A 14,408-nucleotide genomic window follows, 5' to 3' on the forward strand; every position below is an offset into this window, starting at 1 on the left:
AGTGCAGTCTCTGTCCTTATTGGAGCTTATGGTGTGAAGATCCCAATCCCACACCACACAACTGTGGTACAATAAACAGCAGCATAGGTGCTATGGAAGTATAGAATGAGGTTCTATCTCTTGCCACTTTCTAGGTCCTGACAAGATACAAGAATTTATGTTAAGAGGGGCTTCTCAATGGTAACCTCCAACCAGAGACTGGACCTAAAGAAAAAAAGCACTCTATAAAAAAGCCAAGAGTGAAACATCCATTAACTCATCCCTAATTCTACAAACACTGATAGACCCACTAACACTCAAAAACGAAAACCAGAGAAGTGGGAGGATAAGAAAACCCGATTTGCCACGAGTTTCTTCTTTGGGAAGAATCTTTAAACCCTGACTCTAATACATTTCAGAAACAGTTCCAGTTAAACACACACATAGCAGCAGCTGTGGAATAGCAATAGACACTCCTAACAGGAAGATTTTCCCCATTCTGTGGATGGAAAGACAAAGTATTTTCTGTCTCCTCCACCGGGGGGGGCGGGGAAAAAAAAGGTGGGGGAGGTACCTGGGTGGCTCAGTTGGTTAAGCTTCTGACTCTTGATCTTGGCTCAGGTTATGATTTCCCTGTTCATGGGACTGAGCCCTGTGTTGGGCTTGGCGCTGACATCACAGAGCCTGCTTGGGATTCTCTCCCTCTCTGCCCCTACCCTGCTCATGTTCTTTTTCTCAAAATAAACTTTTTTTTTCTTTAGTAAAAGGCAGGAACCTGAGGAAGACTGAATTTCCTGGTCCATGATAACCACCATCACCTTACTCTGCACAGAACTTTATAATTGACAAGGCTCTTTATAATAATCCATTTGTTATATAGGGAAGACTTCAGGAATCCACAATCTGAAATAAGTTGGTACCGAGTTCTTCAACTAATCCAAGAATCTTCAGTCACAGCACAAATAAGGTTGTGTTTAAATTAACTAGGTCCTGGGAAAACCATAGTCCACATTAACCTCAGTCTATATATCTTGCAGTTTTGGCAATCCTGGCTGACCACCAAAAGTCCTATACTGTAAGCCCAAAGTCCCCAGGTACACTTGTGAATATGCAGATGGGGCTACTAGGAAGGCACTCTTCACAGGTGAGTCTTCTCTCTTGTCTCACTCTACCTGAAGCCTACCCAGGTAAAAGTACCCTTAGTTTTAGGAGCCTATTTTAGCTTCTGATTCCCTGGAGTGAATCTTCCTATAAATTATTGTGAGGACCAAGATAGATGGAACTGTGTTCTTATCTTAAAAACATCACCGTAGCTGCACTCCACAGGAAACATGTGAGAAATGGGTTGGCTGAGACAAGTTACGCTTGCCAAAGGAAACTCTCAGTGAGTACTAGATTGGACAGTAACTTGGGTGAGTCCCTGACTTAAAGTGTCTCCCCAACTCATCCGGCAAGCAGTGAGATGTGACTGCTGGGAGTGTGCTATACAAGGTGGAAGTCAGAATTGGAGAGTCCCTGCTCCCAACAGACTCCTCCTGCTGTCACTTGGGATAACTGTGCCATCCTTGACTACCTCAGCGTTTCAAGGAGTGATCCTTCTGACAAGAAAGACCCTAGATTGACCTTGTTGCTACATCTCAATTCTCTCAAACAGTATAGCTCAAGTGCAACATTAGTTTTCTGCTTGGCTAGAAAACCACACTTTTAGAAATTTCTAACCTGGAGGTGGGGAACTATCTAACTGCTCAGGGGAGTGACTTCAGAGTTCATACACCAGATTCTTCATAGTTAAGAACTAGTGCCTTAGAAACGAATGCAAGACCCCAATTTATGAACAAACACTGGCTAGGCATAGCCCCTATGCTGGCACCCAGGCCAAAGGCACGGAGGCAAACTCGACATAGGAGATCCCCGTACTACTAATACGAAGCATGACCCAAGGTCCAAAGTAGCTGAGATTGGCCATGCCACACAAGGAAATCACAAATGAGACATGGATCCTAGAGAGACCAGCCATTGAAGACAGCAGCTCTTTTTTTGTTCATAGTCAGCAAAACTCTCAGTGGATGTGGCCAAACCAGAATTCAAGAAGTCCCTTCTGCCAGCCTCCTGAGAACTGGGCATAAGGGGTAGAAAAGGGCAGAACACTCCAATATCGAAGCTCATAACATGCATCTCTAGTAAACAGCCTGGGAACAACTGAAAATCTACATAAGCACACAGAAGGCTATATACATGCTAGGAGAAGCAATGCTACTGTTACTTATTAAGATTTACTAATGACAAAACTGTGTCTTGTCCTTTTTCATTAAATTTAAAAGAAAGCTTTAACCATAAGCATCTACATTATCTTGTACCAACTACCTCTAAGCATGTGGGATTTTAGACCGCCTCAACATGAATATAATCCACCACCCCAAGGCCAGTAACTGACCTGCAGCAAGTAGCCGAAGTCGTAAACCTGAGGGTCCAGTTCCATCTCGAAGAACATCTACACTCTCAGCATACACATTGCCAAGGAAACAGCTCAGGGGCATCACGGGAGCCCTGGAGGCAGGCACAGAATGAGCAGAGGCTTCACCCTCCCTCCCAGGGAGCCCATGGCCCATGAAGCTTGTGCTCCCCAAACGCACTTGGTATCCTGTAGGCTGTTTCCACTGTAGATGTACATTCGTTTCACAGTTGCTCCGTGGGGTATCTGGAGAGAAGCTAGACCATGGGCAAAATTGGGCTGCAAACATAGGACAAAGTTTTACTGAGAGCCCACTGCAGGCCATATGGCCCAGGCTCTGGCATTTCTCCAGCACTCATGGTCTTCAAGAACTGGCCAGGTCAAAGCTAAACAACAGTTAAACCTGGCTCCAGGTCAATAAACTCACCCCATCCATTCAAGTTCATCTTTCATTTTACTCAGTTTTTCTTTCCTTCATCAAGAAAAACATGCAGGAATGCTTCCTTTAATAAAATGTAAGCCTTACAAACATCTATCATTTCACAACCCTAAGGATGCTGCTACCTAAGGATGAATGAAACATTTTGCTAAAAGCAATAAATAACTGAAAATCCAGAATGAATTATCTCAAACTCTAGGTTACTGAAAAAAACACAGTGATTTAGTTTTAAAGCAAGGCAAACTGGATTTATCTCTGAAAATCCTCACTCTGCAGTGGGAAGTACCCTCCCCCTGGGAATGCTGGCTCAGGCTTTGTTCTTGCTATCAGTCCTATCCATGTTGGCCCCTAAAGACCTCAGAGATGAGGAAACCAAAGAAAGGGTACCTATCCAACCTCCCCAGTGGCACTGTCTGCTGGGCCCATATCACCTGGGTACTGGGTGACAAATACCGTGGGAAGGGAAGGGCTAACCTCGTACTTGGGAGCCTCAGTCCACGAGTCTAACTGAAAAGAGAAAGACAGTCCTCTGAAGTTGAGGTGGAAGAGCTGCTCAGCGGAGTTGTACACTGTAAGAGTGGGGAGGAGAAAACGACATGGTTGCATGGTACCAGAGATGAGAATACAAACTAGCCTGGTAACACCTTCCTTGTGCCTGATTCTTGAACTGACTTACTAGGGTGAAAACAAGAGGGAGAAGCTTTCCCTCACACCCAAGTATCAACCCACAAATTCTACCAGAACCTGGCTTCCTGTAGGAAGGGGCACTAGGGCTGGGATGGTGCCACTTGCCAGGCTTATCATTATAGGCTGTGACAGAGGAAACAGATAGACTTGGCTTACCTCCAGGATGGGTCGCACCAAAAGACTGGTCAATCTGCTCAATGGTGGGAGCTATGGCCTGAGAGTTAAAATGCACTCCACTGAAAAACAAAGATGCTTTTCAGATCACTGAAGATGGTGGCTGGAAGAGTTATTCTTAAAACACAGGCAGGTGAGCCTACAAGTATGTCAAAACACAAGTTTAATTAAAGAACTTTTTTTTTTTTAATGTTTATTTTTGAGACAGAGAGAGACAGAGCATGAATGGGGGAGGGTCAGAGAGAGACGGAGACACAGAATCCAAAACAGGCACAGGCTCCAGGCTCTGAGCTGTCAGAACAGAGCCCGATGCGGGGCTCGAACCCACAGACCATGAGATCATGACCTGAGCCGAAGTCGGACGCTCAACCAACTGAGCCACCCAGGCGCCCCTAATTAAAGAACTTTTAAGTGAAGGATAATTAATGGGGTCAGAATAAATCAAGTCTCCTGAGACTGACATATTGAATTGATCCTCTAGGGCCTCCCAAGACACGTGTGGTCACCAGGCACAATTTAGAAGGAAATAAATTCAGTCTCAGCCCTATGGCATTTGGACTTGGATAAAGAGGGGCCCCAGGAATAGAGAGTATGAATGTGTTTTCTCAGGATGCCTATTAGCAGTTTGGCTTGAAAAGGAACTTTCTTAAAAAGGGATGAACATCTTAAGAGAACAGTGTATAACCAAGCAAAGCAGCTTGCTTTCTTACTAGGCAGAAGAACCAGCCAGCACCCATGGACTAGGTGAACAGGTAGGTTGGGGGTGAGGGGCAGATCCCATGCAAAGAGGAAAAACCCAAGGGGCAGGGGCTTGGGAATGAAGAGCAACACATGATTTCAGATGATGAGCATGTAAGGAGAATGCTTAAAGGTTAATTTAAAAATTAGTATAATTCATGGAACACCTCTTTTTTTAACCAGGCATGGTGACAAGTGCTTTGCCAGCAGTATCTCATGTCATCTTCCTAACCTACTAGTCACGTACCGGCTTCATTTCTCTGATGGAAAAACAAGCCTAGAGAGGTTAAGTGACTTGCCCAAGGTCACAGAGGTAACAGAATGATGAACACAGGGCAGTCTAACCCAGAACCTCATGATTTTACCCACCACTAATTCTTGTTATTTATTTAATTTTACCTACCACCTTAAAAAAAAAAAAAAAAAAAACAAGTATGAGGTGGTATCTCATTGTAGTAGTTTTTTTTTTTTTTTAATATAATTTATTGTCAAATTGGCTTACATACAACACCCAGGGCTCATCCCAACAAGTGCCCTCCTCAATGCCTATCACCGATTTCCCCCTCTCCCCAACCCCCACATCCACCCTCAGTTTGTTCTCTGTATTTGAGAGTCTCTTGTGGTTTGCCTCCCTCCCTCTGTTTGTAACTATTTTTTCCCCTTCCTTTCTCCCACGGACTTCTGTTAACTTTCTCAAGATCCACATATGAGTGAAAACATATGATATCTGTTCTTCTCTGACTTATTTCACTCAGCATAATCCCCTCCAGTTCCATCCATGTTACTACAAATGGCATGATTTCATTCTTTCTCATTGCCAAGTAGTATTCCTTTGTATATATAAACGACATCTCCTTTATCCAGTCATCAGTCGATGGACATTTAGGCTCTTTCCATAATTTGGCTATTGTTGAAAGCACTGCTATAAACATTGGGGTACATATGCCCCTATGCATCAGCACTACTGTATCCCTTGGGTAAATTCCTAGTAGTGCTATTGCTGGGTCAAAGGTACCTACCACTAACTCTTAAGAGGGAAAAGACAAAGAAAGGCTCCAACAAAACTAAAAGACAAAAAGAAATCTGCAAGGGGCCAGTACTATTACACATTTGCTTTATCCACTTCTCTATTGGCAAATGCTGCTTGAGCCAGCCCCAGGAATTGGACCCTTTCATGCCCTCACAAAGGGAAAGGGAAGCCCGTTAAGGAAGCTTACTAAACGGAGTATTCTAGATGGTAGCACAGCACCTTGCCATAAAGGTGCTCAAATATTAGTTCATGATATAGGCCACCCCCATTTTCATTCTAAGAAGTAGATTTTGGGGCGCCAGGGTGGCTCAGTTGGTTGGGCATCCGGCTTTGGCTCAGGTCATGATCTTGTGGTAACGAGTTCGAGTCCTGCGTCAGGCTCTGTGCTGACCGCCTGGAGCCTGTTTCAGATTCTGTGTCTCCCTCTCTCTGACCCTCCCCCCGTTCATGTTCTGTTTCTCTCTGTCTGAAAAATAAATAAACATTAAAAAAAAAAAAAACTCTTAAAAAAGAAGTAGATTTTGGCCCCCAAATAGAGGTCCCTTTGGCATTCCCTTTAGCATAGAGGCTTTGGGGTCAGACCTATTTGGGGAGGGCAGCTATGACCCAGAAGACAGTCACGTCACCACCTCTAAGCTGAGGTCCTGCTTTGCTGTAAGGATTAAATGAACTGACATATATGAGAAGTGTTTTACACAGAGCATGTTCTTAACAACACTTCTTTCTCTTCCTTGGGAAGCTAAGTAGGTTTGGAGGCTGCCTGAGGAAATCATGGTACCAGGTTGTAATCCTGGAACTGCTAGGAATGGGAATTCTTTATTAACTTAATGAGGGTAATAAAGTCCATTTGTACCAATCCTGTGACATAGAGCAACAGGGGAGAAAACTTACCAATATTTTAACTTTACTTTAGTCAAGTCATATACTTCAATCACCTAAAAGAAAAAAAATCAAATTTTAAGCATTGGTAATGCTCTGCAGTTGAAAGAGATGGATTAAAAAGGCATTTATAGGGGTGCCTGAGAGGCTCAGTCAGTTGAGTGTCCGACTCTGGATTTTGGCTCAGGTCACAATCCCAGGGTCGTGGGACTGAGTCCCTCATTGGGCTCTGTGCTCGATGTGGAGCCTACTTGAGATTCCCTCTCTCTACCCTCCTCTGCCCCTCTCCTCAACTCATGTACGGTATCTCTCTAAAATAAAATTAAAAAAAAAAAAAAAAAAGAAAAAGAAAGAAAAGAAAAGACACTTATTGTGGGGCACCTGGCTGGCTCAGTTGATAGAATACACAACTCCTGATCTCGGGGTTGTGAGCTCTAGCTACTCATTGGGTGTAAAGATTACTTAGAAATAAAATCTTAATAAAAAAGACATTTATAGAATAGTGAAGAAAAAAAATCTATCACTAACCAAAATTCTCCTGAAGCACTGCATATTACATTTTATTCTCATTTTAAATCTGGAGGAAAAACTGATACCACACACACAGCATAACCTCTCCTTTCCCTTCATCCAGATTGTTGAACAGATGCCCATGGAAGCTGTGGGTCAAAGATCCTTTATCTAATCTACTGCTGGGTCATATAGAAGATTGTACATACAGAACAGTGGAAACCTCCACAGAAACAAATTCACATAGTATAAAGGTTAAAACTATGGACAAAACCTTGGATACTGAGCCCCCTTCCTGCTATTGCACACTTTGCTGCATTAAAAAGACCCCAGACCCAGTCACTTTCAAAATCAGCTTTAAAATACTGTGGTTTACAAAACAAAAAAGATGGAGGGATGTCTATCCTGCTAGAAAACAAGTCATATTAGTTTAGGACAAGTGTGACAATATTCAAATATGTATACATATCTCTATTGAAGGGTACCTGGAGAACATCAGTGCCCTTGTGTAGTTTCAAGGGGTTCAGCCTTTAATTAAATGCCAAGAACTCAGGGCAAAGACAAAGGTATTGCTAAAACACTCAGCTACTAGTGGTGCCAAATAATGAGCACTATGAAGTCTTCTACGCAAGAAACATGGCTGGCCAAGGCCTGAAGAACCAGCTACTACCCTCCAGTTGGGAGTTCTGGCCCTTACTGTAGAGGAACAAGCAGAGCTGGGTCAGTGTCTGTTTGCCCTGACAATATGGGCTTCATCCTAGAAGGAGCTGTGGGGCCCTGCATGCAGAAGCATCTGGAACTACCAAAGAAAATGAGACATATTAGTTTACTCTTGGCCAGACCTTATCTCTAACTTTGTTTAGTGGTCATAACACTGAACCACAAGTTGGGCACCTCTGAATTATAATGCAGCTCTTCTAATCCTACTTGCTAAGAGTAACTCCCTCTGCTGGGCAGACACAGCACTTCAATCAACTCTTTCCTATACTATTTGTGTATGCCATTCACCAGTACCAGACTAAGTTAAGCTCTTTTTAAGGTCTGGCTCATTAGTTTGCACAGGAAAGGTACTCAAAACATCAGACAAGTCTGACTGTTATGAAGTCAGCTAAGGGCAATGTGAAACTAGAAAACATGAAAGGAGGTGCCAAGAGAGGTCATTAAAAGAAGAACAGGGGAACAGCTGTGATTCATAAGATACTCAGTGTCCCTTCAGAAAGCTCCGGCATGGCAGTATATCATGCCAAACTGGTATATCATTTCACCAAGGCCAGGGCCCCATGCTGGCAGAAAGCCTCACCCTTTAGCCAGAAGCCTTGCTTGTATAGCAGGAACAGGCACTCTGCCTCCCTTATTGCCACCCCTACAGCTGGCCAATGACCACCCAAGGGCTTCCCACCACTCACCCTGTGGCGGTGGGCCTCCAGGATGTTCCTTCTGTGTCGCTGTCACCCACCTGCCAATAACCCCGACCAACATTTATGGGTGTTTCAACCCTGCCTGCCTAATGGGAAAACAATGGACCAGAGTTAACCACAGGGCATATGTAGGATGGCACTTGTGGCAAGAGACCCAGAGTACCAACCATCTTGGAGTCCTTCATGTCACCAGGAGAATCAACAAGCAGATCTGGCCCATGGAGCTTGCTGGGCCACGGGGACAAGCAGCTGGGGAAGTCTGAACTTCATGATTTACCACCCACTGGGCTGGAAAAGACCTTGATTTCCCCAGAGGAGAAGCCATGGCAGCAGCCAAGATAGGAAAGGAAAAGACAGGTAGCTGTGAAGGTTGAAATTTGTGAAGCCTCATTCTGTAGGGCTTTCTCATAGGCAGGGAGTGAGGGGATGAGGAAACTGCAAGAGACAGCATCAGGGAAAAGTGGATTCTTTTTATTTTTTTATGTTTATTTATTTTGAGAAAGACTGCACAAGAAGGAGAGGGCAGAGAGAGAGAGGGAGAGAGAGAAAGAATGCCAAGCAGGCTCCGCGCTGCCAGGAAAAAACCCGACGCAGGGCTCGAAGTCATGTAAGACCACGACCTGAGCTGAAGTCAAGAGTCAGACGCTTAACCGACTGAGATACCCAGGCACCCTGAGAAGAGTATTCTTAAGTGCTTGGATGGAGGGGCAGGCATATGGGTCAGGTCAAACCTGATGCTGACCAAGGGTACCTGAGAATCACTTCCTCAGTTTCCAGAGGCTCCAGCAGGGTCCCAGCCCCTCCTCTTCATAGGGACCCCACAGAAAGCAGAAGAGAAGGTTCTAATTACTTCCTTTTTCATTCAAATTGTACTTCTCATTCTTCACATTTCTCCAGAGTGTGCTCACACAATTTTCTTCAGCTTTTATCACATTTATTTCCCATATACATCAACAGAAGCTAAGTCATTTCTACTCCCAGTGGCTATCACACACTGGTAATTCAGGGTTAAAAGCTTGGCAGACCACTCATCCTCTGTCCTTCCTTTGTCTCACTGGGAAACAGTACAGCTCACAGGCTTGTTAAATTGGGAAATGCACGGGAAGCATTCAGCGATGCGCCTAATCTGTACCAAGTACTCACTTAATATTTGATACTGTCCTCATCATGCTGTGATTCTATGATGGGCTGCCTAGCCATCCCCTTTTGCTGTCCATGTAGGTTATTTCCAGCTTTTCATTACTATGAAAAGCCCTGCTATACGTATCTGTCAACATTACCTTCCTTATAATCTTCTGGGGTTATGTCTCCTAAAGTGGACTTACCTAGCTAAAACAAATAACTCTTTGTAAAGGTGTTTCCAGATTAATTTTCCCTGATTTGTAATGAAGCCACACTGATGACCATTCTCTCCCTTTTCCCACTGTGAATCTTCTGGTCAGCGAAGACAGGATGACTGAGTCCACAAGGAGAGGCAAGGTAACTATGGGGCTAAGAATGTTCACATTTGCTTTTGAAAAACCATCATAAACGAAGAATTCCCATTCTGTGTACAGATTCCTTTTCCATGTTCTATCTTGTCTTCTTAGGAGCTCACTTGTGATGGGATGATGAGAACTAGGAAGTACCAAGTCTTTTGGAAAGGCTACTCCATAACCTAACCAGGATAAGCACTCTGGTATGCCAATGCCTAGAGCCACATTCAACCTTGTGACTCTGAGGCATGAGTCTGGTGTCACATGACTAATCTGTGAAGCCCAGGCATTTGTAAATAGTGTATTAAAAACATCCTGGAGTGAAACAGGTGTTAGTAAATTGCACTTGAACTTAAGACAACCCTATACACCATCAAGTTGTTTGTTTACATATCCTCAATGGGGTTAAAGAATCAATTCATCACTGGTGGTGTTAAGCTGTAAATTCCAGCATTTTAGGAAGAACAGTTGCGTTTTTCACCTTCCAAGTCATATTGCTTGACCTAAGAATGAAGTAAAGCAAGATACAAAAACCTGACTAAAGTCTTTTGATCCTATTCTGCAGTTAGGCCCCATTTTTAGTACACCTGTTAAGATCTGGGATAATCTGTGCCAATAGTTAGCTCTTCTCTTGCTTTCCTTAAGTTGAATGACTTAGAATCCCCCTCCCCATAGTATTTCCCCAAAGCTTTTAACACTCTTTCCCCTCCACCTCTGCAGCCTATGATTGGAGTCCCTCCCAGCCACTTTCCAACCACCCCATCCCAAGCTTCCCTCTTTTTAGAGGACCAGGCACAGCTTCCAGTCCCCAGTACTGTGGTACACCGAATCACAGGAGTCTACCCCCACTTATGAGTTTCAGAAACATCTCACAATAGCACGTAGTAATCAGCCTGACATGAAACTTTAGTTGTCATTCACAGTTACCTTAAGCCTCTGATTGAAAGCATCAAACAGCAGTTTGATCCCGTCCTGAGTCAGGTTAAGGATGAGGTCATGGCTTAGAGGAGACTGCAAAACAAAAATAAAACACTCAACAACTTACTCAACAGCACCTACCAAAAACTCACAAGTCTAAATGCAATGCACAGAGAATATGTAAGTGCAGACAGCCCCTCCCTGGCCCAACTAACAAACTGTTGTGTGAATGCAGTGTCTGCTACTTCCAGCCTGAAGCTGCTGCTTCCTAACAATGGCTGAAAAGAGACTCCTTCTTCTAGGCTTTGAGAAATAATACCTGGGGGAAAGGGCCAAAATTATGTGAGTATGTAGGCCATTTTCTTTTGAGGGTCAGGGTCCACATCTACAGCATGGGTTTCCCTGTCAAACCTAGAGAGCAGTCAATGAGGAACGCAGGCCATGTAAAAAGGTCTAGTCAGGACCCAAACTTGGCAGGTAATGTTCAATGCATGTCAGCTGAACCTATGTCCATTTGTTCCCAAGGTTGTCTGTACCATCTACAGAAAACATATCCTATACTTTGACTGCTTCAGGCCATATTCCAGGACAAAGAAATACTTTGTGATGTTTATGTATGAGATGATACTCTTATTCCTTCCTTCCTTCCCCTCACCATCCCATATCAGATGTGCTTCTTTCTGTAAAGCCCAAATCTAAGATCTAAGGAGTCGTATTTCTACATTTGCCCCTTCTAAGTCCTGGGGGGAAGGGAGCAGCAGCACAAAGGAGTGAACAGAGCTGGGCTTGGGTACGGGTGAGCTGGTGACCTTAACTGACTCTCAAAACTTCTCTGAGCTGTAGTTTCTTCATGGGAATACCATCATCTCTTCCCTCTAGGGTTGTTGTGGGAACGGAGATAGTAGGTCTAGATAGTAAGGTAGAAGGCACCAAGCATAGCACTGAGCATACAACACTGTTACGTCACATCTGTCTCACTTGCCTGCTTCTGTTCCAGTGCAATCAATTCAAGGACTCGACATCTGAAGACACTCCACAGCCCTAAACCAAGCTGCCCCGCAGAAGAAAAACACCAACATCCAAAACCTGCCACTCCTTGAAACTGGCACAAAGCTCTCAAATGTTTACAGAAGTTTCTTTATAGAGCCTCCCAAGGCAGGCACAGTGAATCAAAGAAGTGTGGCTGTCAGAGACAGAACTGTAGGCTGGAAGGCCAGGTGCCACTGGTGTGGGCCTCAGTGGAAAAATTCTCTCCAGAGCCTTCTGGGATTAGTTAAGACTATCTCCTCCCTCCTACCCCACTGATCTTCACAAGGTAGCAAGCCTAGGAGGTACCACCATGCCTGGCAAACACTAGAAGAAAGAATGTTGTAATTTTCCAGTAGGTCTGTATGAATGTCTAAAACCATCAGGTCTCAAGCAAGATAATAGAATGATGAACTCTGACCTTAGGTCACTTATTCTCAACCCAGAACACATTTCTAAGAGGGCTATTCCACAGCATTAAGCAGGATGAAGCAACCTTTTAGCATCCTTTAAGATCCTTGTTTGGAGTAGGAACAATGGGAGGATCGGAATTTTCTTACACTCTCCCAAGATCTGATCATTTTTCTCCCGGCACTGTTACAATTCAGGACATAACTAGATAATTTTCAAAAGCAAGTAAATTATCCTCACAATCAATATTTTACTAGTAAATCCTAAGTATCTCTGGAATTAAAATATACATGTACTATATGGTGTGTAAGCAGGCTCTTCCAGTGATCCCAGAATTACACAGTTCTCCATATGAAATAGTTTAGTAAAGCTGTCTGCTCCTAGTCATTCATACTTTTCCCTCTAAGAAAGATGGGACCCACTTGATATGCACATTTAACCTCCAAGGTGTGATTTGTTAGAGATAAGAAGATATTTCTGAAACATTTAATGGGGCCAAACTATTCTTTGCACTTGATGGGGAGCAAGAAGACAAATGGGAAGAAATGGAAAGGAAGGCAGAAGAGGACAGGACCCACATTTAAGAAGCACTATATCAGAGCTCTGAGAGACCATCTCCTCTTGATTCTCTTAAAAGATTATTCTATTACAAGGAAACAATAACCACATTACAGAAGGAGAACCAGACTGGTTATTAACTTGTCAAAAGTTGCATAGCTAAAAAATGGGAAGAACAAGGATCTGAACCAAGAACTGGACTCAAAAATCCATGTTTTCCAACTGATTCCAGATCCTTAGAAGACATCAGGGAAAATGAGCTTAATGCTAAAACTATTTGTACCCAAAGGTACAACAGACAACAAAAGTAGTGATGGAAGATATAAACTTCATTCTTAAAAATTTGTTTAAAAAGTTTAAAGCCGGGACACCTGGGTGGCTCAGGTGGTTAAGCATCTGACTTCGGCTCAGGTCATGATCTTGCAGTTCCTGAATTTGAGCCCCACATTGGGCTCTGTGCTGACAGCTCAGAGCCTGGAGCCTGCTTCGGATTCTGTGCCTCCCTCTCTCTCTGCCCCTCCCCCATCCACACTCTTTGCTCTCTCAAAATAAAACTAAACATTAAAAAAAAAAAAATTAAAGGGGCGCCTGGGTGGCTCAGTCAGTTGCGCGTCCAACTCCAGCTCAGGTCATGATGTCACAGTCTGTGAGTTCGAGCCCCGTGTTGGGCTCTGTGCTGACAGCTCAGAGCCTGGAGCCTGCTTCAGATTCTGTGTCTCCCTCTCTCTCTGCCCCTCCCCTGCTCTTGTTCTGTCTCTCTCTGTCTCAAAAATAAATAAAAAAACATTAAAAAAAGAATTAAAGGGGCACCTGGGTGGCTCAGGTGGTTAAACGTCCAACTTCAGCTCAGGTCATGATCTCTTGGTTCATTGGTTCGAGCCCTACGTGGGGCTCTGTGCGGACAGAGCCTAGAGCCTACTTTGGATTCTGGGTGTCTCTCTCTCTCTCTCTCTCTCTGTCTCTGCCCCTCCCCCACTCATGCTCTCTTTCTCTCTAGAAAATAAATAAATAAATAAATGTTAAAAAAAAATTAAGAGGCACCTGGGTGGCTCAGTCAGTTAAACATCCGACTTCGGCTCAGGTCATGATCTCATGGTTCATGAGTTCGAGCTCTGTGTTGGGCTTTGCGCTGACGGCTCAGAGCCTGAAGCCTGCTTCAGAGTCTGTGTCTCCCTCTCTCTCTGCCCCTCTCCTTCTCATGCTCTGTCTCTCTCTCAAAAATAAACATTAAAAACACTTTTAAAAAAATTACAAGTTTAAAGCCTATGTTCAATTTTATCTACTCTTGGGGTACCCAAATCTGATTTAACTGAATGTGCAGGAAGCTAAAAGCTCAAGAAGCAAACCCATTATCCCTATTTTGATGGTTGCTAATTGTCATGAGTAATTCCCTCATGGTCTAACACTGAAAGTCAGAGTAGGTTAGGGATGATCTGAGTGCAACAAAGTGGAAAAGTCACCATTCTTCACTTTATAAATGAGGAAGTACTTTGGCACTGTGGCTCAAGGCATCTTTGTCCTACTCCTAGAAGTCCCTTGTTCCGTGTTAGGTACCACAAAAATATCCAAGAACTTGCTTGGAGATTATGCATTCTCTGTCTCATGAGGACTCTTCACATGGGAACTCTTTCAGTAGGCTGGCAGAGGGGTATTGCACTGCAGAAAGTAATGTCTGGACATAGATAAGAGGCTCAACTTTGACACTAGGCAAACT

The 14,408-nt window shown here is 43.8% G+C and overlaps 1 protein-coding gene across 4 annotated transcripts in view; it reads right to left on the reverse strand.

Annotated features, from left to right (window-relative positions):
- The window catches only part of CE2H16orf70 (chromosome E2 C16orf70 homolog), a 30,670-nt gene that overhangs the window by 6,680 nt on the left and 9,582 nt on the right, over positions 1–14,408 (reverse strand). For all 4 annotated transcript variants that reach the window (XM_030298749.1, XM_030298747.2, XM_030298746.1 and 1 more), the window contains exons 4-9: positions 10,709–10,792; positions 6,391–6,434; positions 3,714–3,793; positions 3,345–3,439; positions 2,613–2,710; positions 2,414–2,526 (exon numbers count right to left, since the gene is read on the reverse strand). In XM_030298749.1, the coding sequence (XP_030154609.1) occupies positions 2,414–2,526; positions 2,613–2,710; positions 3,345–3,439; positions 3,714–3,793; positions 6,391–6,434; positions 10,709–10,792 (514 nt within the window). The remainder of the gene's footprint in view (positions 1–2,413; positions 2,527–2,612; positions 2,711–3,344; positions 3,440–3,713; positions 3,794–6,390; positions 6,435–10,708; positions 10,793–14,408) is intronic.

Source organism: Lynx canadensis, chromosome E2 (assembly GCF_007474595.2).
Source record: "Lynx canadensis isolate LIC74 chromosome E2, mLynCan4.pri.v2, whole genome shotgun sequence".
Classification (NCBI taxonomy): domain Eukaryota; kingdom Metazoa; phylum Chordata; class Mammalia; order Carnivora; family Felidae; genus Lynx; species Lynx canadensis.